The sequence below is a fragment of the Macaca thibetana genome, chromosome 11, assembly GCF_024542745.1.
Source record: "Macaca thibetana thibetana isolate TM-01 chromosome 11, ASM2454274v1, whole genome shotgun sequence".
NCBI classification, from domain to species: domain Eukaryota; kingdom Metazoa; phylum Chordata; class Mammalia; order Primates; family Cercopithecidae; genus Macaca; species Macaca thibetana.
Genome location: NC_065588.1, coordinates 110,564,715 through 110,590,734, shown reverse-complemented (window position 1 = coordinate 110,590,734; position 26,020 = coordinate 110,564,715). Strand labels below are relative to the sequence as shown.

General features: G+C 43.3%; 1 protein-coding gene across 2 annotated transcripts in view; it reads left to right on the top strand.

The window, feature by feature from the left end:
* The window catches only part of TBX5 (T-box transcription factor 5), a 54,034-nt gene extending 36,347 nt beyond the window's left edge, over positions 1 to 17,687 (top strand). For both annotated transcript variants that reach the window (XM_050749772.1, XM_050749771.1), the window contains exons 8-9: positions 5,164 to 5,390; positions 15,503 to 17,687. In XM_050749772.1, coding sequence (XP_050605729.1) covers positions 5,164 to 5,390; positions 15,503 to 16,077 — 802 coding nt within the window. In that variant the 3' untranslated portion in view covers positions 16,078 to 17,687. The remainder of the gene's footprint in view (positions 1 to 5,163; positions 5,391 to 15,502) is intronic.
* The last annotated feature ends 8,333 nt before the right edge of the window (positions 17,688 to 26,020 follow it).

The following is a 26,020-nucleotide window of genomic DNA, read 5'->3' as shown; positions in this document are numbered from 1 at the left end:
CACTGCTTTAGTTGTTTGAAAAAGGCTGCCAGAAATTGGGTAAGGATCACCAGGGGAAAACAAGCAAACACAAAAATCCGAACATGCCAGCGCCCCTACCACCTGCTCCCGTGAAAAGGCCAATTCAGTCAGCTGTGGTGGAAAGCGTTCTCCGGGGTGTTCATTAGCTAGAGGGAGGCTGAGGATGCAGTTTGGCCATGGATTTCAATATTCCCTTGTAACGTTTTACAACCCAGACCCGGCGACAATGGCGTCATTCATTGCACTCACTCACGTGGAACAGAATGTGAGAGAAGGGCAGAGCTGGGGAAAAGCTGGTCTGTGGGTGCTGATACCCAAGGCCAGCCGAGGTACTCAGGATACCCTCGTGTTGGGGTGGGGGGGCCCCAGACTCTTGTCAGAGCTTGTCCGTGGGATGCAGTATAGCTGCTTGATACAGAGAGAGCAGTGAGATTTGACTGTTGCAAACTAAAGTTTCTGCAAACAGTAGAATTGATCAGTAGATCTTGCTATTGCCCGGGTGGAGCCAATGTTCAATTCTCTCATTGCCGGCATGCTTTCTAAAGTGAGATTTGCTAATTAGTTGGTATGGAGGTGACAATTGCTTATTATTAGGTATTAGGTGGCTGAAATATTGGGCTTATAGGGCCTTTTATCACTCACCCCCATTCCACTATTCCCCTTGATATAGGGACTTGGAGGGAAGGGCAGGAGGGGGATGAGGGATAAAAGGCTACATATTGGGTACAGTGTACACTGCTCGGGTGATGGGTGTATCAGAATCTCCGAAGTCACCATTGAAGAACTAATCCATGTAACCAAACACTACCTATTCCCGCAAAACAAAAAATTTTAAAAATGTTATGTGAAAATAATAAACAGGATAACTAATAGGAAAAAAAATGGTTAAATGAGGTCCTAAGTGTGAGGCTTGAATCTCACAGGATGGTGGCCTTATAGAAAAGAGGAAGAGAGAGAGAGAGAGAGAGAGATAGTTCCCCACTCTAACCCTCCCTGCCTAGCATGTGAGGGCCATTACAAGCGAGGAAGACAGGCATCACCAGAAACTGACTACGCTAGCACCCGCATCTCCAGAACTATGAGAAAATACATTTCTGTGTATGTGCTTTTTAAAAAGTATTAGGTGGCATGAGATTTGGAATAGGACTGACCCTGGGTGAGACACAGCCTCTTAGCTGTGTGGTCTGGGACAAGTCACTTAACCTCTCTGCACCTGCTTTTACTTTTCTTTCTTTTCTTGTCTCTTTTCTTTTCTTTTCTCTTTTCTTGTCTCCTCTCCTCTCCTCTCCTCTCTTCTTCTCTTTTTTTTTTCTTTTCTTTTCTTGAGACAGAGGTTCACTCTTGTTGCCCAGGCGGGAGTGCAATGGCATGATCTTGGCTCATTGCAACTTCCACCTCCCAAGTTCAAGTGATTGTTCTGCCTCAGCCCCCCAAGTAGCTGAGATTACAGGCGCCTGCCACCACACCCAGCTAATTTTTGTATTTTCAGAAGAGACGGGGTTTTTCATGTTGACTAGACTGGTCTTGAACTCCTGACCTCAAGTAATCTGCCTGCCTCGACCCCGCAAAGTGCTGGAATTATAGGCGTGAGTCACTGTGCCTGGCTTGTCTGCATTTTCTCATCTCTAATGTAAATCTAACTATACCTGTGAAACGAGGTTCTTGCCAGGATCAAATCAGGATAAGCATATAAGTCAAGCAGTACAGTGGCTGGAACATTAGGAGGCACTTGAAGAACAATGTAGATGAGAATGATAATAATGACGATTAAAAAAAGAGCAAACTTTTTTTGCTGCCTGTATTTCCAGAGACACAAGGGCTTTTCAGCTTTCACTTTAATTCTCTTGTGTCCTTGTTTCTTCATGGATGTTCTTAAGCTGTACAAGAAAATAGTTTTATCTTCTCATCTGGAGGACTTTAGAGATTTCTGCCATAATGATACTAACCACGTTTCTTTGATTGATCATTCCTTTGATCCATGGACGGGCTCTGTGAAAATTGCCCCGCTGTTGTTTGATTCTAACGTTTTCTTTCCTTTGCCTGTGTAATTGTATAATGATTGAGAAGTTACTTCCCCTTTCCACACCCGTATTTTGACACCTGTCAGAGGGGTTTGGCGACATTGTACTTCAGGCATTAACAGAGATGTTCATGATCGGTGATAGAGATGATGTTTCAGGCTCCTTAGAGGGAAACAAGCTGTGAGGGACAAGTGGTTATTGGGATAATATTGCTTTTCCAACTTCTGTGTTGGTAATCAAAAGCAGGACTTGGCCTTTCCAGAGAGCAATTTTGCAATTTGGCTGTACTGGAACAGAGAATTCCACGGAGTCCATTGATATATTTTCTTGTAAATTCTCTCAGCCAACATTTTTTGGAGGTCATTTTCTTTAATTAAAAAGCAAAACCTTTCCTATTAAAAATATAAAACCAAAAGAGATTTCCCCCTTCCTCTTGGAGCTCTGACAGCGAAATATTGGAACTAAATAGATCTAAATAGAGTTGCCAGTGAGTTTTGACAACTTTTATAATGTTTTATTGTTATTATAATTTTTCTTCTTTTTCTTTTTCTTTCTTTCTTTCTTTTTTTTTCCATTACGTAGCTCGAACCACAAAGCAAGAGCCATAAAGCTAATCCCATTCCTTTCAGCCTCCTGGCCCCAGGGGGTGATTCTGACTGATGCGGCCACTCAGATGGCTCCAGCTTTGGTTCTGAGATGGCACAGGGAAGCTGGGCTAGGAGACCCCTGGGTGTCCTGAGGGTGTCTATAGCCTCATGGAAACTTGGCAGATGCTCAGTGTCCCTGCCTGGCCACTCTGGTGTACTTTCACATGACAAACAAAGGCAGGGATATAGGGTGGAGATGTTCACACACTTGAGGGGGTAGAAGTGGAAAGAGTCTTGTGCCCCAAAACCCTGCTCCCCTAAAAGCATATTGTGTTGTAAAAATTGAAAGACGTCATTGCGAGACAATGCAAAAGTTATGAGGAAATGATTGGATTAGAATTCTAGTTGTGTCTCTTTCTAACTCTGTGATCTTGAACAAGTTGCTTCATCTCCCTGGGCCTCAACTTCCTTGTCTGTAAAATGGGATCAAAAATAATACCTACCACATAGAGTCACAGAAAGGATGAAATGGACAAATTCAAGATCCTTCAAAATGCATTATGTGTAGCTCTTTGCACATGAGATTATTCCAGGTATACTCTTTAATTTTAATAGTCAAGCATTGATTGATTGATTGATCGATTGATTGAGACAGGGTCTCGCTCTGTCACCCAGGCTGGAGTGCAATGGTGCAGTCATAGCACCCTGCAGCCTCAAATTCCTGGATTCAGGTAATCCTCTTGCCTCAGCCTCCTGAGTTGCTATGACCATAGGCACATAAACATTTGTCTTAATTGCATTAAAAGAACTATAATTAGCACCACAAGCCTGTAATTTCACAGATATGATCACTTATAGTGAAGCTTAACTTATTTGGATAAATGGTTAATTTTTAAAATGTCATAAGTTAAAGAATGGATGGTTCTATGTCATGGTGAATATTGTGTCCGACTGAAGTTTGGAATTTACTGACACATGCTCCTTCTAGGGTTCTTAACCTGTTTGATGCCATGGGTTTCTCTGGCAGTGTGTTGAAGTCTATGAATCATCTCTAAGAATAATATGATTAAATGCATGAAATAGAATACATAGGTTACAAGGGAAGCCAGTTATGTTTGAAATATAGTTACCAAAATACTTTATAAATGCTGTATAGCAATATATGCAGTTTGTAAATGCCATGCCCAAGATTCCCTATCCCCATCCTAAATGCTGGATATGGGATGTTAGGGGTCAAGCTCTTCTTGTTTCACATACTTGGCTATTTCTCTCTTTGTCCCTTTTATCTTGAAGCACCCCCCCGCCCCCACTTCTCTCTACTCCTCTGCAACCTCCCACATCTGATCCATTCCCCACCTCTCTCATTTCCTTTGAGCCTCCTCGTGCTGCACAGCACGACTTTCCCTCTTCCCAGGAGAGGTTTCTACTGAGTCCTTCTAAGGAAAAGAAATGGGAACACCTGGTATGAAATCTGAAGGTAAGGGAATGTGGAGGACCAATCCTAAGAGTGTGAGGGGTCAGATTTTGAGCACATTGAGGGAGGCTATACCTATGATGTCATGGAATTTTTATTATGCTCACTTTGCCTGTGTGGGCCCTGAAGCTCAGGGGAGGGTTGCGTGTCAGATGGACACACAGCCCATAAGGGATAGGGAAGGGGTCCTGAATTGGGAGCTGCGTAATCTTAGATCCCATGCTGTTTTTCTCTTTTTATTTTTTAATCTTCTATGTCCTTGTTCCTCCTTCTTTCTCATTTTCTTTCCCTCCCTCTATTCTCTCTGCCCAAAAGAATAACAGTAATGATGATGGTTGCCATTTGTTGAGCATTTACTGTGTGCCATGTACCTTTCTGAGTCTTTTCATGATTAACTCGTTAACCCATTTCTTCTATCAACAGCCCTTTGAACTGGGGACATTCATTATCCCTGCTTTATAGATGGGGAAACTAAGGTGTGGAGAAGTTAAGTTCATCAGTGGTCACAAGGACAGAAACTCAGCAGGAAATTCTAAGACACTAGCAGCAATCTATCCAGATGAGAGTAACCTAGGATTATACCTGACCTTCCTAGGTGGTCAACTACCAGTTTTTACTAACTTTGGGCAATGACCTGAGCCCCACCTTAAAGATGGACACCCACAGTTTAAGTCTAAATAAATACTCAGATTAACTAGCTTTCAAATTAGAGAATTTAAAGACATACGTAGACTAAAATGACATATTTCAAAATACCATGTGTGTTTATTGATTGTTCAAAGCGGTTCTTAACTGGGGGTGTTTATTTACTTTTCTGCTTAGGTATAGAACTGTTGGTAAATCTACTTGCTTGATGTATAAGGCATGAAAAATTAGTACCCAAATATACATTTGTGAAATGTGATGGACATGAATATAACTGGATCATTTTATTCATTAAAGACCCCTTTTTTCCCTTATTCTGTGACTTTTCTGGTGATTCTCTCATGCCTGGTTCAGCCACTCAGGAAATCTGTATCAGGGCACTGATAAGCATTATCTCCCATCTTTTCTCTTTCAGTAAAGAATATCCCGTGGTCCCCAGGAGCACCGTGAGGCAAAAAGTGGCCTCCAACCACAGTCCTTTCAGCAGCGAGTCTCGAGCTCTCTCCACCTCATCCAATTTGGGGTCCCAATACCAGTGTGAGAATGGTGTTTCTGGCCCCTCCCAGGACCTCCTGCCTCCACCCAACCCATACCCACTGCCCCAGGAGCATAGCCAAATTTACCATTGCACCAAGAGGAAAGGTGAGTGTGATCACCCCTGGTCAATTTGCTTGCTTTCTTACCTTTTCCTTTCCTTGGGTTGGGGTTCGGGGGAAGGAGTATGCATTTATTTACTTTATTTATTTAAAAATGTAAACAACACAAAAATACATGGAGATAAGAAATTTAAACCATACAGCTAAAACTAAAAGTTCCCTTGACATGTTCCCACCTCCAGTTCCAGCCCCTTCTTTGGAGAAAACTTATTTGAAATATTCAGGCCTATTGTATTCATTTATACACACATGCACACACACACACACACACACACACACACACACACACACACGTGGAGAGTGCAGAGACTGAACTAGATTTATTTTTACTTTTTTTTTTTTTGAGACAGAGTCTCACTCTATCACCCAGGCTGGAGTGCAGTGGTGCAACATGGCTCACTGCAGCCTCAGCCACCTGGGCTTAAGTGATCCTTTCACATCAGCCTCCCTAGTAGCTGGGACTACAGGCATGCAATCACATACTCTACTAAATTTCTTTTTGTTATTGTAGAGACAGGGTCTCACTATGTTTCTCAGACTGGTCTCAACCTCCTGGGCTCAAGTGACCACCTGCCTTTGCTTCCCAAAGTACTGGGATTACAAGCATAAGCCACCACACCCAACACTTAAAAAACCTTTTAATATGGATGAAATCACACTGTATGTATTTTGCAACTTGCTTTTTTTTTCCTTTGAAACTTTAGAATGTGTTTTGGATATCTTTTTATGAACCTAGACTGCATCATTTTATTTTTAACCACTAAGGAGGAAGAATTGACTGGAAAGCTGAAAACGGAGTTTATTTTGCAACCCCCTCTGGTAGGCAGGGAGGTTGCTTGAGTGGTCCCTGATTGTATTACAAGACATGATGTAGGAAAACCCCTTGTGACTGTGAATGTTTCTCTGGCATATGTGTCAGTGTTTCTCCCAAGTGGATTTTGAACTCTTTTTTTTTCTGATAAAAACCAACACACACACACACACACACACACACACACACACACAAATCACAAATGATTTTCCCATCTCATCCCCCATTTAAATCTACTAAGCTGAGGCATTCCGTGTTTTTTTTTTTGCCACATGAGAAATGAATGGTTTTTTTTTCTAAGTCATTCAAATCTAAAGGGGCTATGCTAAAGAAATAATTTCCTGGTGGCCCTTCTTGTGAGCCAGAATAGAGGTGTGTGGCACAGGTGGTGTGGTGGAGTTCAGCTCGCTAGAACCATTGCTTGGCGTGAGCTGTAGATGGCATGGTGGGGAGACTGCAGGCTTTGGGGACAGAGAGATGCGGGTTCAAATCTCATCTCTGTTCCCTGCTTCTTGTGTGACCTCACTCAGGTCTAGCCTCTCCTAGCCTTGGTTTCTCACTTTGTAAATGATGATGTTCCCTAAAGCATCTGATATTTAGCAAGTACCCAGTAGGTGGTAGCTATGATTGGGTATGTGGCAGGTATCACTCCAGAAGGTGATTCCCAGGAGGAATCTGCCTCTTGTCTTTTGGTCTGGCATTGATTTAATCAGTCTGCCAGAGAAGACTGCCTCTCTAGGTGAAAGCTTGGGAAGACAGATGCAGAGGGGATGGTGTAGGCTAAAGCTTACATTTATGGTCTGCAGAATAAATCAGGATGAAGTTCACCTTTGCAATTTAAAAATTTTTATAAATAGTGACAAGTTACTTAACCTTTCCAAGCCTCATTTAAAAAAAATCTGTAAATTTGGCCTCAGGGTACGACTCATCTCATAGGCTTGGTGCAAAGATGTCAAAAAATCATACACATCATATGTTATCTCAGGGTTGACTCAGAAAGTAGTAACTATTTTGCTCTAAACGACACCAATGTTAATCTACAAAGTGGCCTGTTGAATCTCACAGCCTTAGTGGTCAACACAAGCCTTTGTGAATCCAGTGCCCAGTGCCTAGACCTTTAGGAGAAAACAACTCGCTAACAACCAGTGGGAATGGATGCTTTGGTAGCTTTTTCTGGAGCTGGGGTTACATGAGGAAAGTAACACAGTTTGACTATTTGACACTTACCAATCTTGTGTTTTAAAGGAGGGAAGAGCTGTCATTGGTATTTACATGGGGCTGGGAGCTGACCTGGGTGAGGCCTGACTTCCAGACTTACCTGAAGCCAATCCAAACTCCTTGAATCTCAAAGGCCTGAGCAATATCACTCCAACAGGCCCCCTGGCATGACTCCCGGCACATCTGCTGCCGGATGGACTGGAGACCAGATGCCTGCAAATATGTCTGCCTCTTTAGGCACAAGCAGGAGGTTAAGAATGTCCCATGGGTTACAGGTCCCTGAATAGAGATTCTGTTTTATATTATATTTAAGGGTGCCCTTCCTAAGTCCCAGATCAAGCTTTTTCGACAACACTATGGAGTAGATGCTATTATTAGCCCACTTTACCAATGGGGAAACTGAGGCTCAGAAAGGTTCCAAACAAAAACTGCCAGTGGTTCTTGAACCCCAGCCTGGTCTGCAGATTCTAAACCTGTGCGTTTCACCACCACTCTATACTGTCTTGGTTACCTTTGCTCATCTGCTACAATCTCAAAATTTCATTTTCCACTGAAGATCTGTCTTTGAGACTGGGTCAGACATGCTGATTAAGAGCTCACCAGGTTTGAATTAGGGAGCTCTAATCGATTAAATTAATGCCAGACCAAAAGACGGGCAGGAAGAAGTTAAAAAGGATCATGGTGCTTTTTAGGTTCAATATTTACAGCAGCATCCTTATAAATGCATTCCTGAAGGATGCGGCGGGGAGGCTTTGAATGCAAGGTTCACAAACCTCTTAGGTTATGACTTGACTTTCATGGAGCGTTTAATGGATCCTCGGATGAACTTAAAATCAACTTGGAGGGGCCACTGCGGGAGATGGAGTTGGGGGCTGATCCATTGTAGAAATACTCACAGTTGCCGACACTTTGCAGCTGTGTGCCCATGGGCGAGTTTTTTACCTTCCTGGGCCTCAACTATCTTTTGTGCAAAGTGAGAATAACAATAGCACCTGTTTGATATGGTTGTGATGAGAGGACATGAGATCATCCACAGAAAGCACCTAGAACAGTGCCTGGCACCTATGAGTGCTCAATAAACACGTGCTTGCCTCAGGCCTACCCTTATGAAGCTCACACTGTTGCAAGCAGGTCAGACATTACACAAGTAATTATAAATTGCTTAATTGAAATTGTGAAGCCTGGCATGGGACTCCTACCTGTAATCTCAGCATTTTGAGAGGCTAAGGTTGGAGGATTGCTTGAGCCCAAGAGTTGAGACTAGCCTGGGCAACATAGTAAGACTCCATCTCTACAAAAAATAAAAAATTAGCCTGGTGTGTTGGCATATGCCTGTGGTACTAGCTAACCCAGGAGGCTGAGATGGGAGGATTACTTGAGCCCAGGAGTTCGAGGCTGCAGTGAGCTGTGATTGCACCACTGCACTCCAACTTGGGTGACATAGTGAGACCCTGTCTCAAAGAAAAAAATAAAATAAATAAAATAAAATAAATGATTGAATGCTATAAAGAAGATATGCAAAGTGTTAAGGAATATCAAACTGGAATGTCAGTCTAGGGTGGGAGATCAGGGAAGCATTGAGACTGAGATCGGAGGAGAGTGAGTGTTGGATAGGAGAAGTGGGAGGTGTGAGGGTATCCACACATAGAGGAAAGCATGCATGAAGCCCCTTGGCTGAGGGAGAGCCTGCCCCCTGGGACTGAACAGAAGGCTGGGATGTTGGCACTCAGGGCGAGGGCAAAGTGGTGGGGGATGAGGGCTAGAGAGAAAGGCAGGGACCAGCGAGATGGCAACCTGTATAAGCCATTTTAATGAAGGACGTCCGATTTTATCCTACCACCAGTGCACATCCATTGGAGGGATTTAGATTTGTGAGTAACATGCCTAAGTTCTTTATTTGGAAGCCGTCACTTTGCTATGATAGCACAGGACTATTTAGTTGGCACCAGAGACCCATTGAAAGGCCGTCATGTGGTCTGAAACAGGAGATGGTGGCTCCGACCAGGGTGTGGGGAGAAGCTGGAGATGTGGGTGGAATCAGGTCTTAGTGGCGGGTTGGCAATAACAAGGTGAAGAATTGCCCCTTCTTTGTGGATTTGGAAACCAACACTGGGGAACTTACTCGAAGTCACCCAGCTCATGAGTGGCCCGGCTTGAGATGTACACTGAGGCCTGTGGGCTTGGGGTGAATGGGGTGTGCACCCTGGAGAAATCCTTTCACCTTTCCAGAAACCTCTGCCCTTCTCACCTCCCTCCACCCCCAAAAGGGAGCTCCCAGTGACAGGGAACATTCCAGCCAAGGGCTCTCTGTCCTGCCTAGGAGACAACAAATAGCAATTCATCATCAGCCTCCACATTGTAAAGTGATAAGGAATCAGCTGAGGTTTCCTTCCAGTTGGGATTCTCGTTAAGTGATAACTCCATGGGTGGTTTTCCCCCGGCCCCTGCCTGCCCCACTATCTGACTTCCCCTCATTGTCTGTCTCCTTTCCAATGAGCCCAGGAGTCAGGCTCAGGCAGGCAGGCCAGAGGGCTCCTTGTGTTTGGAACCGGCTGTCTCCAAACTATCTCTCCCAATGGATTGAGCCAAAAAAGCTGGGAAGGTCTTTTATCAATGCCACTCAATCAAATCCAGGTCCCCAGGGCCTGGGAGAGCACTTGTCTGTCTTTCTCCCTCCCACCCCTGACTCTCACCCCAACTCACATTATAAAGCAAAAGCAACCCAAATAAAGATTCTAGCATAGCCAGGAACTGAATCAGATATTCAAAGGAAAGTTAGAGATTGAGAGGGGACGGGGAATTAGATATGGAAAAGGGCTTTGCAGGGTGCATTTTCTCAGTGCTGTGTGTTTTAAAATGAGATTTCACATCCATTCCTTTGCTGATTCTCCAGCTCCCTGCAGCAGTCTTTGAACCAGGGGAGATGCCACCCATCTCTATTTTGCAGGGGTCTAATGGAGAACCAAGAGACAGGGTTAGATTCTAAGCTTATGTGGCTGATGAGTGGCAGAACTGGGATGGATGCATCAGGTTAATCTTCATTTATTGAGCACTTAATGTATAATGGACACTGTGCTAGGTGCTTGGGATAAGTGGAGGACACGGTGGAAAAGGCTCCTGCTCTCAAGAAACTTGTATTCTTACTGGATGGGACATATAATAAGCCAGTAAGTAAATATAATGATTTCAGGTAGTGACTAGCTGATATTTGGAACTGACTCTTTTGATTTCTAGTTGAGAATCTTCCCACAATACCATTCCAACTCTTCCTACTTTATGCTAAGAGCTAAGAGCATGGGGACATCAAAAACAAATAACAACAACAAAAACAAAAAACCAGTCATCCACCCACTCATCCGCCCACCCACCCATCCATCCACCCACCATTCATGCGTCCACCCACCCATCCACCCACTCACTCATTCCTCCATCCACCCATTCATCAATCATCTATCTATCCACTCACTCATCCATCCACCCACTCATCCATCCACCCACTCATCCATCCACCCATCCCCCAACCCATCCACTCACCTATCCACCCACTTATCCATCCCCCCACCCATCTATCAACCCATCTGTCTACCTACCCATCCACCCACTCATCCATCCACTCACTCATCCATTCACCCATCTATCCATTCACCCATCTACCCACCCACCCATCCACGCATCCATTCACCCATCCAACCACCCATCCATCCACCCACTCATCCACCCACTCATCCACCCACTCATCCATCGATCCTCTCACTAATTCATCCATCCCCCCATCCACCCACCCATACATCTACCCATGCATTCACCCACCCATCCATCTATCTACTCATCCATAAGAGTCAAGGTTTGCTACCTTTTCATGTTGGCTGAGCATGTAGGGTTGCATGAAATAGAAAGCCTGGGACCATCTGTCAGAATGAGCACCGCTTTGTGAGTCAGAAGGCCTGAATTATAGCCACCTTCCCAACTTGCTGAAGGTCACTCAGCTAGAAAGATTACTACTCTGAGTTTCAGGGTCTCTGTCTGGGAAGACTCGACAATGGTTCTTCATCTGAATGAACTGAATTGGCAAGAGAAATGACCCATTTGAGAATAGTGACAATATTTACTCAATAGGATTAATATTTGAAAGCACTCTGTGAGCTTTCCAGCTCTGTAATCTACCCAAATATTTCTAAGTATGGGACAGCTTTCAGAATGCTATCTGTCCAGTCTTCCAAAAGAGAAAGAGGGAAAAGAGAATGGACCCAGGTCATTTGGACAGACAAGATTTGAATGCCTTATGTGCAAGGAAGATAAAAACTCCACTGCACTTAGTATTACCTCAAATTAAATGTCATAAAAAGCTCAGGTATTATCTCCACTTACAATCAAGAACTAAGATTGGAATGACCGAGTGATTCATCCACAGTCACATGGCCAGTGAGCACTGGAGCCATAACTCTGTGCCTTAATATGTGTGCCCTGGATACAATACTAAAGTCACTTTATCTAGAATCAAAAACATCTAGAAAAGTCCAAAGTACTAGGGTTTTCTACAGCACCATGATGTCATGAATGGTCAGAATCAGGAGGAACTTTACTGTTACCTAAGAGACTCATTTGGGTTTAGGATAGTTGCAATGTAATTGACCACTCTTAATATGCAACTTTCTGAAGCCGAGTTGTGGACTCATCTCATCAGAAGACTTGATACTTAACTCTAGCCCATTTACCAACCCTGAAAGCTAATCATGACTTGGCTGGAGATAGGTCTTTGCTGTTGAACAGTTACTGGGCTCTCAAAAAGAAAAAAGAAAAACGGAAACAAACTGAGCCATAACCAAAATAAACACAGAGATTACATCCAGAGCATTTATCATGACTGACCTGAAATGTGGATCCTTGAGTTGGAATTTCTTCACAATGTGATGAGGCCTGAGAGGAATTTGAGAATATTCAGTACTTGCTTTTATCAATAAACCAAGATTGAGTTTTTCTTAGTGCTCTGCATTAGATCTTTGGGGTATTAAAGACTGGAATGTATAATTTTACGATTTTCCAAAATGTGTTCCGGCCGTTTTCTTATTATTCTTCCTTTTTTACTTGTAACAAATCTGGAAGGGGATCAGAAACTTGAGAATAGTTAGTTTGCCTTGTTTTTTTTTTTCTCTTGCCAAGGATGCCCTGCAGCTGTACTTTCTATTATTGAAAAGGGGAACAGCCTGGTTAAATGGAAAGCCCAAAAGTTATGATTCCAGCAACAATGGAAACACTCAGGTTTATGAATCTGGGGGGTGGAAGGAAGAATGGAAGGAAAGGAATCAAGGGAGGAGGTGGTGAGGACAAAACGAAGCTGAGTATAGCAATGTCTTCAAGACTCCAAACACACACACACACACACACACACACACACACACACACACACATACACACACACAACCGCACAGTTAAAATGTGAAAAATGTGGCCGTTCACTCATCTGGATGTTTTCAAACATCTGCATGATTGGCATGATGTAGATAGAACACCTGGAAGAATGTGTTTTTCATAGTTTTTTTTTGGTACAAACTTTTTGGGCATCCTATAGATCCCAGATGTGGCCCAGAAGGAGTCTAGCTGAAAATAAGTTTGCTTGCCGTTAAGTGGGCACAACCCTAACACAGATATGTTTTGTTTGTGGACACTTTTGGCTTATCTGTGGGTGTCACTTGGACATTGATACAAATGGAGCTGGTTGGTGGAACCCAAACGCAATCTACTGTACCTGGGTTGGGGAACTGTTTTACAAGCCAGTCCAAAGTCAAAGGATTTACTCTTGAGTCAATGGCTTACTAGTGTCTTTATATCTGAGGACCACCTCTCAGTCACAGAGTGTCAGCCTCCCTCACTTACTGCTCATGGTAGGATGGACTGGGATTGAGGACATGCACCAAAAACAGGATCATGTCTACCCTGTTCACCACTCTATCTCCAGCACCTGGCACAATACCTAGCACTTTGGAGCAGCTCGGTAATTATCTGTTATATGATTGCATGAGTGGCACTGGATATTAGAAATCTAGAGAGTTGGAAGCAAGGCGTGTAGGCAAGGTCAATCCAACCTGGCTTGGATTCCAGCCTCTGTTCCTTCTCAGCCATGTGACCTTGGGCAAGTCACTTCTCTGAGCCTTAGTTCTTCCTTTATGAGACAGGCATTACAGCAGACACTGTAATTGAGGAATTACTGTGAGATGAAGAGTAAGGTCACATAGTAGGTACTCAATAAATAATAGCTCTGATCATTTCCTCTTGTTATTTAGTTCAGCATTCTGTTTTCATGGCCATCAGCCATCACAGTGAGTTGCATGGATGCCCCAGTGTTTCATTTTTCTTCACTTCTCCAAAGACAGACATAACTCCTTAACATTTATTGACTAGAAAGAGACAGAAAGATGAGGAAAGAGAATTTTCAGTTTGGAAGGTAAAATTTCAGATAAGTAATGAGTCTGTGTTGAGGTTTACACCTTGGTAGATATCCCCAAGCATTGCTTCCCCTGAAGGGAATACCTTGAGGGTATTATTGTGAATTATGTCTGCCATGAGCTTGACTGGTGGTGTTACCCCTGCAACAAGAGCTGTTCATGTTGACGGAAATCAGGAGACTTATATGTTCAATCTTACTTAGTTCTTAGCTACCCAGTAAGGTAAGTATTACACACTTTGATTCAGAGATGATGATGAGTCTCTGAGCATAGATGCCCTGCTAGTATCACACAGTTATTAAGTAAAGGAGCCTGATTCAAATCCAGACACGTCTAGGCTTCTTAACCTGGCGTCTGCGTTTTAGGGAGTTTTTGAACTCCCTGAAATTGTATGCAAAGCCTTGTATGCACATGCAGTTTTCAAAACACTGTGTTTCAATGTAGTTTTCTAGGAAAGAGCCCAGCACTTTTGCTTGTTTTCAAAGGGGCCAGTGGCCCCAAAGTGGTGAAACGAGACCCCCTTTCAGAGACAGAACTATCTCCACTGCCCTACACTAGGAAATAACTAGTGCACAGGGAAGGGAAGTGACTTGCTCAGCAGGAAACAGCAACACATTAACTTGTACCAACTTAACAAGTATTAACTAGGCACCTGCTCACATAAAGAATCAGGAAAGCATTTGAACATTCATTCAAGCTCCCTCCCACTCATCCATGCATCCATCCATCCATCCATCCATCATACAAATATTTATTGCATGCCTTCTCTATGTATCAAGACAGTGGAAAACAAGGACTTTGTAGTCAGACTACTTGGATTCTAATCCTGGATCTACTGTTTATCAGCCATGTAAAACCTTGGGCAAGTTTCTTAACCTCCATGAGTCCTTTTTTTTCTCATCTGTAAGATAAGGATAATAGTAAAACCCACCTGGTAGGGTTGTTGTGAGGATTAAATGTGTTACTTTATGGAGAGTGCTTAGAATCGTGCTACGCAGAGTACACACTATATGTGTTTGTCTTGACTTATTGTTGATGCTCTTGTTAATAGTAGGTATTTACCAGGTTCTGGGAATAAAGTGACGGATAAGGCAGACAATGTCCTGCTTTTGTGAAATTTACATGCTGGAGAAGAGGAAAGATAATAATAATTGCTATTTATTTATTTTTGAGATGGAAGTTCTCACTATGTTGCCCAGGCTGGTCTCAAACTCCTGGGCTCAAGTGATCCTCTTTTCTTGGCCTCCCAAGCAGCTGGAACTATGGGCATGCACCGCTGCACCTGGTTAGTTGCTATTCATTGAGTGTTTCTGGGCTCTGGACTAAGTGCTTCATGTATTTTCCCTTTAATTCTTAACACTGCCCTTTGTAGGAAATGCTATTATTACCCTTTCCATCTTGTAGATGAAGAAGCTGAACCCAGAAAGGTGAAACTATTTGCATAGAACTCCATAGCCTAAGGTCTTAACCATTACAGTCCACCCCCTTCTTTTGTTTTCAGAATGGTAGTTAGGGCTAACCATCTCTCAGGCTTTATTCTTCAGTACTTTGGCCAAATAACTGTCTCCACTTTTAGCTGCTTGGTGCCTGCTCCTGGCCTCACTGCTGTCTCTCCTGTCTTCACAGAGGAAGAATGTTCCACCACAGACCATCCCTATAAGAAGCCCTACATGGAGACATCACCCAGTGAAGAAGATTCCTTCTACCGCTCAGGCTACCCACAGCAGCAGGGCCTGGGTGCCTCCTACAGGACAGAGTCGGCACAGCGGCAGGCCTGCATGTATGCCAGCTCTGCGCCCCCCAGTGAGCCTGTGCCCAGCCTGGAGGACATCAGCTGCAACACGTGGCCAAGCATGCCTTCCTACAGCAGCTGCACTGTCACCACCGTGCAGCCCATGGACAGGCTACCCTACCAGCACTTCTCTGCTCACTTCACCTCGGGGCCCCTGGTCCCCCGGCTGGCAGGCATGGCCAACCATGGCTCCCCACAGCTGGGAGAGGGAATGTTCCAGCACCAGACCTCCGTGGCCCACCAGCCTGTGGTCAGGCAGTGTGGGCCTCAGACTGGCCTGCAGTCCCCTGGCACCCTTCAGCCCCCCGAGTTCCTCTACTCGCATGGCGTGCCAAGGACTCTGTCCCCACATCAGTACCACTCTGTGCATGGAGTTGGCATGGTGCCAGAGTGGAGCGACAATAGCTAAAGCGAGGCCTGCTTCACAACAGACATTTCCTAGAGAGAGACAGAGAGAGAGAGAGAGAGAGAGAGAGGAGAAAGAGAGAGAAGGAGAGAGACAGTAGCCAAGAGAACCCCACGGACAAGATTTTTCATTTCACCCAATGTTCACATCTGCACTCAAGGTCGCTGGATGCTGATCTAATCAGTAGCTTGAAACCACAATTTAAAAAATGTGACTTTCTTGTTTTGTCTCAAAACTTAAAAAGACAAACACAAAAAGCTGAGTCCCACCCCCCACGACCACCACACTCATCAACCAGCCACATTCACACCACTCCCCAGATCTCTTCCCCCATTCCTTCTTCTGGGCTCTAGAAAGTCTTGCCTCGTTGAGTGTTTTTCCCTAGTGCATAGCTGGAGTCTTTCCTTGTCTTGGTGTTAATGTTGACATTGTTATATAATAAATGATAATATATTTTTTTCTTTCAATTTTCTTAATGGGACCCAGTCCCTTATTTGGGGGGAGGTCTGAGGCAAGTATATATCAAAATGTGTACTTGCGGGATTCCCTTCAAGTAAACCACCCCTGAAACCTAAATTCACCCTTCCCCTTGACTAAGAAAAGCACCTACCTCTGCCATGCGATGTTTCTGAAAAGCCTCCCTATGTCCCCATTTGCTTTGGTTTTGTCCTGCCTTCTCCAGTATCACATGCTCAGTTTTGCCTTTACTTACCCATGGAGTCAGGATAACGCTGACGCCCCCTGGCATCCTGTCTTATTCAGCCCTACCGTCTTGCCAGCTCTGTCTTTCCAGCTGTCTGTCGCTAAAACGGCCTATAGCTTCCCTTCCGGAAAGCTTGCTTTGAAAAACTTAAAAAGCCCCGGTTTACATGCAGGCAGGACTGTGATAACAGTGCAAGGTCTGTGTTGACAAGAGTTGTGGACAGAAAGCCAAAATAAATATTCTTCCTGATTTAAAAAAAAAAAAAATTGAAAAAAAAAAACAAGACCAGCCCAACCTTCCAAACCTCCATCACCAACAATCCAAACTGGATGTGAAGCAAAATGCATAATTCCTACAGAAGAGGCAAGACACGGTCACCGATGATGTCTCTCCAAAGATACCACGCCCACACCAATGCCGACCCAAAACTGTGTTTACTGAAAGCCGAAAACAGTATTAAAAAAAAGTGTGTAAGTAAAGCGTTATGGTAGGGTTCTTCAGATGTAATATTTTACTGGTACTATTTATTTATAAATAGGAATTCTAATTAAGTAATAACATGAAATGAAACCCAGCATACGAGCTGGCCAAGAGCTTTTAATTTTATTGATACTCAAAACCAAGTTTGTGTTTTTTTGTTTTTTTCCTCTTTCGAATGTGCTTTGCTTTTTTTGATTAAAAAGAAGTTTTTTTCCTTTTTTTTAAACAGACCCTAATAAACAGAACAGGGTAAGATGTGAGGCTGAGTGTGTTTAAGTACGTGAGAGAGTGCGAGTGTGTTTGTAAGTGAGTGTCCCTATGCGATTATGTCTTTTAATGTTGCTAAGGGGGGAGGGTGAGGACTAAGTACTCGTGCCTTATATTTGTGTGCCAATTAATGCCTAATAAATACCATGTGCTTAAACAAGTACAAGGAACTTGAACACCCATTTTTTTTTTTTTCATATTCTTTCTACCGACTGAATAGAGGGGATAGGAAGTGGAGGAAACAGGAAGGGGTTGCCTTGCATGTGAATTTATCACCCCACGTGATTTCTCATGCCCATCTCAGGGGAATTTGGGATCCATTGTCCTTGAGTGTGATGAAGCTGAACATATGTACCCACTGGTTTATATCCCTGGAATGAGGTTGTTTGTTTTAATGGAATTTGTGTAGGCATTGGAGAAGAAAAGTCTTTAGGAATTCCGACTGATTTAAAACGGTGTCGGTCATACCATATGTAACACCTAATGTTTGGGTTTTTCAAGAATCTCTTTCTCTGAATTAATTGTTGGAGCCAGGCATTTTGGAGGTTCCACTGCAAATAACTTTATGAACCGTTAGTGAATCCGATATTTATCTTAAATCCATGGATCTAGGCTTTGTGAACTTGACCTCTAGAACACATATGGGACAGAAGAGAGCAGCAAATTGGTGAGTACATTTGTGCTGCAGATTTGTTCTGTTTTTGTAATTTTGATGCCCACACCCCTCAAATTATCAAGAGCTATCAAATATGCCACATCCCCTTGAAAAAGAAACAATTGGCTTGTTGATTACAAATTATTCATTTAATCAGGTCTCCTGGGACCTTTCCCAGGCAAAGAAGCCCTGAGAAGTGTGAATTAATTATAAAGAAATGACAATTCAGCTTATTTCAAGTGCAATGGAGAAACTAGGTCAGTGGCTTTCCTGTTCCCCCAAAGGACTGCATTAGTAAAGTTCCACTGAACAGGTTCTGACTGTGCTCCAAATAGATATTTATTCTGATGGGTTCAGTTTTTTTTTTTTTTTTTAAGAGTTGCCTTTGAAAAAATTGCCTTTGAAACTAATTTTATCAACTCTATACGACAGTCAGTCTTATCCTTTCAGAGGAACATCATCCAAATTAGGAATCAGCGTCCCCACCCCACAGCTCAAACAATTGCCACCATTGGAAAATCGTTAAAAACATGTTCACAGCAAGTTTCACAAATCAGACAATGGACACTGTCATTTCATAACCAATACAGGTTAACCTCTTTGGGTTCCAAACGATTGTTACAGTGGATCTTTTCACTGAATCAGTAGGATTAAGGATACAATGTCCAAGAGTTAATGTCGTTTCATCATGGTGTTGATAAAACCATGGTAAGGCACAACGCACATTGTTACATTCCGATAATATATTTGGAGGGTGCTTGCTTTAGACTGGACGTGTGGTAAGTACCGGGGACACAGCAGTGAACAAAAAGAGAGGGGCTGTCTCCTTTGGAACTTACCATTTAGTGAGAGAAACAGCCTTTAGGAAATTATGTGCATCCTCAGTGGATTGCGGCAGTGGAAATTACTACAAAGACAGACTGCACGATGGCATAAAGGGATAAGGCAAGGGGTCCTAACGCCATCTGGGGGAGGTGACTCTTGAGCATAGCCCTAGTGATGAGTAGGAATTAATCAGGTAAAAGGTTGGGAGGAAAAGGATTGCAGACAGAGGGAATAACGTGTGCAAATGTCCTGAGGCAGAAATTGTGATGGAGGAATGACATGTAGGTTTGTCGATCACCGAGTTCACATTCCTTCATTCAGTAACATGTAGGAACATTCCACTATGTGCGGTTGATATCTTTACTCGTACAGGACCTACTAATTGTGATAGGCTCTTTTCCAGGTAATTTCTAAAGTCGCAGAGGACAGACTCTGGATATGTGAGATGGTAGGGTTTTTTTTTTTTGCGTTCAAGAGAGGAGTATTACAGCATCTGCCTGGCTTCTGGTCCTCTACAGTTTGGGACCCAAGCTTATAGGGTAGAAGAAACACAAGAACTTTCAAGAGGGTCAGCTCGTTAGTATTCTTGAGCTCAGAGAGGTTGAAAATTCCCCCCAGATTACACAGCTGGTGTGTGGCAGGGTTTACCGTGAAACCTAAGTTAGCCCAAGCCTTAAGTTTCCTCCTCTATAAAAAGGAGATAATTGGCTGGATTTGGTAGCTCATGCCTGTGATTTCAACACTTTGGGAGGCCAAGGATGGAGGATTGCTTAAGCCCAGGAATAAGTCTGAGCAATATAGCAAGACCTCTGTCTCTACAAAAAAAAAAAAAAAAAAAAAAAAAAAAAAAAAAAAAAAAAGAAGATATTCTACATGCTTCAAAAAACTGTTGTGCATTTAAGTGAGATAATATCTGTGAAAGTTTCCAGTGAAGTATTTAACAAGTAGATGTTCAACAAATGCTTGAAAGACTTTAATCAATGAAATGCAAGTTAAATATAATTTTTTAAATCATTGACTTGGCAAATGTATATTTAAAAAATAATATTACCTATCGCTAATGAGAAAGTAGGAAATCGCATAAACTAATGGTTGGGAATACAAATTAGATAAACCTTTGCAAGAAGAGTTTGCAAAATGTATCAAAAGTCTTAATGTGCAAATCATTTAATCTGATAATTCTGCTTTGAGGAATTGGTCTGAAGGAAATAATCAGAGATGTATATAAAATTTATTTTCTAGGAAGTCTATCGTGATTTTTTAAAATCATGCAAAATAGGAAACAGCCTTAATATCCAATAATATGGAGTTGGTTAAATAAATTAGTGCATGATGAAATACCACATGGCCATTAAGAAACACATTTGTGGGCCAGGTGTGGTGGCTCACGCCTGCAATCCCAGCACTTTGCAAGGCCAAGACAGATCACCTGAGGTCAGGAGTCCAAGACCAGCCTGGCCAACATGGTGAAACTCCATCTCTACTAAAAACACAATAATTAGCTGGGCCTGGTGGTGCATGCATGTAATTCCAGCTACTCGGGAGGCTGATGCAGGAGAATCACTTGAACCTGGGAGGCAGAGGTTGCAGTGAGCCGAGATGGCGCTACTACAGTCCAGCTGGGATGAAAGAGAGAGAGACTCCGTCTCAAAAAAAAAAAGAAAAGAAAAGAAAAGAAACACATTTGTGGAGATGTTTAAGATTCACTGCAAGCAAAAGAAGCTTCAAGTAGCTTGCACAGCAGCTTCCAATTTTATTAAACACACCAGCACACATTCACACTTGAAACAAAAGCACTCTTAGGATGTATAACAATAACAGTGGTGGGACTCTGGGTGTTCAAATTTTCTTTGTTCTTTTGGGGATGTCCCAGTTTTCCTCGTGATGGAGATGAATTATCTTTGTAACTAGAAGTAGAATTAGTAAATAAAATCTAGCTTGTTTGTTCATTGAAATGAGTCTGTGAGGAAGATGGGACACTCCTGTCTACCTTGAGGAGGAAGGGATAAAGCTTCCATAATGAGAGCCACTGGCCCCATCAGTGACAGAGCTGGGTACTGGTACCGACCAGCCGACTGCTCATCATGGAATGTTCCAATGTATTCAACTAAAAGACAAGGTGACACCTGGATATTTCTCTTTGTCTTCACTTTCTGAGGGTGCTATTTGTGTGCTTTCTTGGTCCTCTTGGGAGGTTAGACTATGGCATGGGATGAGCTATTATTCCCTTTTAATAAACACAACACACATGTCGAATCAGGTACTCATTTATCTCACCTTTGTTCTCTAATTGAACTGGGTTATAAAATTCACTCTGTCACTTACTGCCTTTGTGACCTTGGGCAAGTCACTGAACCTCTTTAACCTTCCATTTGATCATATGTGAAATGGGGTTACTATGAGTATTTATCCCAGAGATTCCTCGTTTGTCTGAGGATTCAATGAGACAATGAGCATAAAATGCTTAGCACAGAGCCTGGTGTATTAGTCTGTTCTCAGCTGCTAATAAAGACATACCCAAGACTGGGTAATGTGTAAAGAAAAAGAGGTTTGATGGACTCACAGTTCCACATGGCTGGGGAGGCCTCACAATTATGGTGGAAGACAAAGGAGGAGCAAAAGCACGTCTTACATGGTGACAGGCAAGAGAGCTTGTGTAGGGGAACTGCCCTTTATAAAACCATCAGATCTTGTGAGACTTATTCACTACCACGAGAACAGCACGGGAAAGACCCGCCCCCATGATTCAATTATCTCCCACCAGGTCCCTCCCAGGACACGTGGGGATTATGGGAGCTACAATTTAAGATGAGATTTGGGTGGGGACACAGCCAAACCATATCACCTGGTATAGAGAAAATGCTCAATAGCTGTTAGCTCATGAAAAGATTAACTAGGATTTATAATTTTTTTTTTTTTTTTTTTTTTTTTTTTGAGATGGAGTTTTGCTCTTCTTGCCCAGGCTGGAGTGCAATGGTGCGATCTCGGCTCACCAAAACCTCCGCCTCCCGTGTTCAAGCGATTCTCCTGCCTCAGCCTCCCGAGTAGCCGGGATTATAGGCATGTGCCACCATGCCCAGTTAATTTTGTCTTTTTAGTAGAGATGGAGTTTCTCCATGTTGGTCAGGCTGGTCTCGAACTCCCGAATTCAGGTGATCCACCAGCCTTGGCCTCTCAAAATCCTGGGATTACAGGCATGAGCTACCACGCCCGGCTGGATTTATAATTATTAATGCTGCTTCTTCTTGTCTTTCTCCTCTTCCTTCTCTTGTTGGAAAATTTGCCCCTATAATCTTCGACTATTTTTATAATAGACCTAAGCTCAGCAGAGGTTAGAAAACATCACTATCATCATCCTCACCACCACTGCCACCACCACTACCGTCATCAGTATCATCACTTTCAACAATAATTAAAACACAGCTTTCCCACAGGCATCATCTTAAATCTTATTTAAATATCTGACTTTGGGCCGGGTGCAGTGGCTAATGGCTCACACCTATAATCTCCGCACTTTGGGAGGCTGAGGCAAGAGGATAGCTTTGAGGCCAGGAGTTCAAGGCCAGCCTGGGCAACATAGTGAAACCTCATCTCTATAAAAATTTTTAAAATTAGCCAGGCATGGTGGAATGCACCTGTAGTCCTAGCTATTTGGAAGGCTGAGGCAGGAGGACTGCTTGAGTCCAAGAGTTGGAAGTTCCAGGGAGCCATGATTGAGCCACTGCACTCCAGCCTGAGTGACAGAGGGAGACTGTTTCTCTCTAAAAATAATATAATAAAATAAATAGCTGGTTTTGTAAGTGACTGTCGACTTTGGACCTTTGTGGCAACAAAGAAGGAAGAGTAGTTTTTATACCTCTAAAGACTGATTATCAGCACCTCACCTTTTCTTTTCTGACTTCAGAATGCTTTTTTCTTTTTCTTTTTCTTTTTTTTTTTTTAAGAGATGGGATCTTTCTTTGTTGTCCATGCTGCTGCAGTGCAGTGCCAACTCACTGCAGCCTCAACCTCCTGGGCTCAAGTGATCCTCTCGCTTTAGCCTCTTGTGTAGCTGAGACTATAGGTGCACACTACCATACCTGGCTTTTTTTTTTTTTAAGAGATGAGTTCTCACTATGTTGCCTAGGCTGGTCTTCATCTCCTGGCCTCAAGCAGTCTTCCTGCCTCAGCCTCCTGAGTCACTGTGATTACAGGCAGAAGCCCACTCGCCTGGCCAGAATTCATTTTGATTCCACTTAGAAAGAAGTCATGCGTGTTAATCCTAGTGAATATGTTGGTTTAGGCATACTTGGTTCCAGTTCCTAGAACTGTGAGTGTTGGGGTGGAGGAGACAGCCTGGTCTGCAAGTTGAAGGTTGTTCCTGGCAGAGTTTTGATATTTGACTGATGTCCCTCCAGTGTTGATAATAGTAGTGGCAATAGCAATAATAGCTTTCATTTATGTACCGTGTGCTAGTCCCTATACCAAGCAACATGGTGAATGTCCAGTGTTCCCCAGCTCGTGGTGGCTTGTCTTCCACTCCACGCTGTCCAGACTCCTTTAGGGGATGGAATGATTCATGTCATCGCTGTCCTTTCCCATGTGCCTAAAAGAAGAGAGGGAGGGACAGAGGGAGATGGTGGCTGGAGTGTGACAGAGCAGTGCTTTTGGGTGGCATGTCCTTGGAGATGTCAACCTCAGGACAAGTAAAGGAGGATTTGTAATCTTGTAGCTAAAGACTGGCCTCCTGGTCTTGGAAGCCCAGCTAGCCCTCTAGCGTGTGAGCAAATTATTAACTTGCCCCAAGCCTCGGTTTCCATCTCTGCAAAGTGGAAGTGATAAGATCTATTTTGCAGACCTGAGGTAGTGATAAAGGGAGAGAGTTCATGTAAAGCAATCAGCAGGGCACCTGGCCCTCTCTACACATTTAATAACAGAGCCTCAAAAACCATAACTTCCCTCAGGAGGACTTTGCCGTCCTCATGACACAACCTCATAACATAACGAGTTAGGAGAATCTTCTCTTTCTTTTTTTTTTTTTTAAAAGATTAATCACAGTTAACCTTCCTTCCTTCCTTCCTTCCTTCCTTCCTTCCTTCCTTCCTTCCTTCCTTCCTTCCTTCCTTCCTTCCTTCCTTTCTTCCTTCCTTTTTTTTGTAGAGAAGGAGTATCATCATTTTGCCCACTCTGGTCTTGAACTCGTGAGCTCAAGTGATCCTCCCACCTCGGCCTCTCAAAGCACTGGGATCTTCTCGTTTCTCTAACTGTAGATTTTTTCCTGGGACCAAGAGAGCTTCACAGAGGCAGGATTGCTCCAGTCTTAATTGCTTGTATTTTCACCCTGGAAGGTGTTCACTATGATCTGAATAAATGGATTAAGAATGATTCACCAGATGTGCTCATTGGAGGACAGGGTTCTACCTGTCCAGGTTGCTGTAGCAGAGGATTCCTGTGCTATGTCTTGCATCCTCTCTGCCCACCTCTAATTTCAGACATACTAAGGGCAGAGGTTCGGTGTATGCTGACAGCATCCCACCTTGAGCTCCACCACAAATCTGCTTTTCTGCAGCAGGACTGTCTCTAAAGCTGAGGCTCCCTTGGCCTGAACGCAGGCACAACCCAGAAATAATGACTCTGGGAACACTCTCTGTAGAGTGGGTGGGGAGTTGGTGGAAGGAGGCCCCAGCCTCCTATCCTTTGGAGGGACAATTTGGAGGTACATTCTACACAATTCCTCAGAGGGTCCTCAGAGGCCTGCACTCTGGTTGCCCACAGCGGTAATCAGCTCAATAAGTCAATCACTTGGCTTTTTCTCCTTTCATCCTTCTTCCTCCCTGGGATCACCTTCCAAATCCTCCCAAATCCTGCCCTTGGGGTGAGCCCAAACTAAGTCAGGGCCTGACCAGCTCTTGCTAGGCCTTCCTTCTCCAGACTCATTGTATTCTCTCCCTTTTTCTTAAACTCTTAAATTTTTTTTTTTTTTTCTGAGACAGAGTCTCATTCTGTCACCCAACCTGGAGTGCAGTGGCACGATCCTGGCTCACTGCAACCCCTGCCTCCCAGGTTCAAGCGATTCTCATGCTTCAGCCTCCCAAGTAGCTGGGATTACAGGTACATGCCACCATGCCTGGCTGATTTTTCTGGTATTTTTAGTAGAGACGGCATTTCACCATGTTGCCCAGGCTGGTCTCAAACTCCTAGCCTCAAGTGATCCACCTGCCTCTGCCTTCCAAAGTGGTGGGATTACAGGTGTGAGCCACTGTGCCCAGCCTCTCAAACTTTTTATCTTGAAATAAGTGTAGATTCACATGCAGTTGTAAGAAAACACAGAGAAATCCCCTATACCCTTTACCCATATATCCTAATACCTTGCAACACTTTAGTACAATAGCACAATGAGGACATTAATGCTGGTACAACCACCAATATTATGCAGATTTCTCCAGTTTATTTGTACTCACTTGTGGGTGTGTGTATTTAGTGCCATGCAATTTTAGCATGCATGTAGTATCTTCTACCACAGTCAAAACACAGAACATTTCCATCACCGCAAGGATCTCTCGTGTTACTCTTTTATAACCACATATAACCCCTGCAACCCTTTTTCTAACCCCAGACAACCACTAATTAATCTGTTCTTCATTTCTATAATTTTATCCAAGAATGTTATATAAATAGAACTATACAGAATGTTATATAAATGACAAGAAGGTTATATAAATAGGACTATTTCAAGAATATTATATAAATAGAACTATACAGTATATAAGCTTTGGGCAGTTGGCTTTTTTTCATTCAGCATACTTCCCTTTAGATTCATCCAAGGCATTGGGTGTATTAATAGTTCATTCTTTTTTAAAAAATCACTGAGTAGTATTCCATGGTGTATGTGTACCTTCTGGCTGTCTCCTCACATGGTCTTTTCTCTGTGGGCACATGAGGGTGGGAAGGAGAGAGAGACAGAGAGAAAGAGAGAGAGAGAGAGATCTGGTGTCTCTCCCTCTTTCTATAAGACTAGGAAACCCCCTTATGAACTC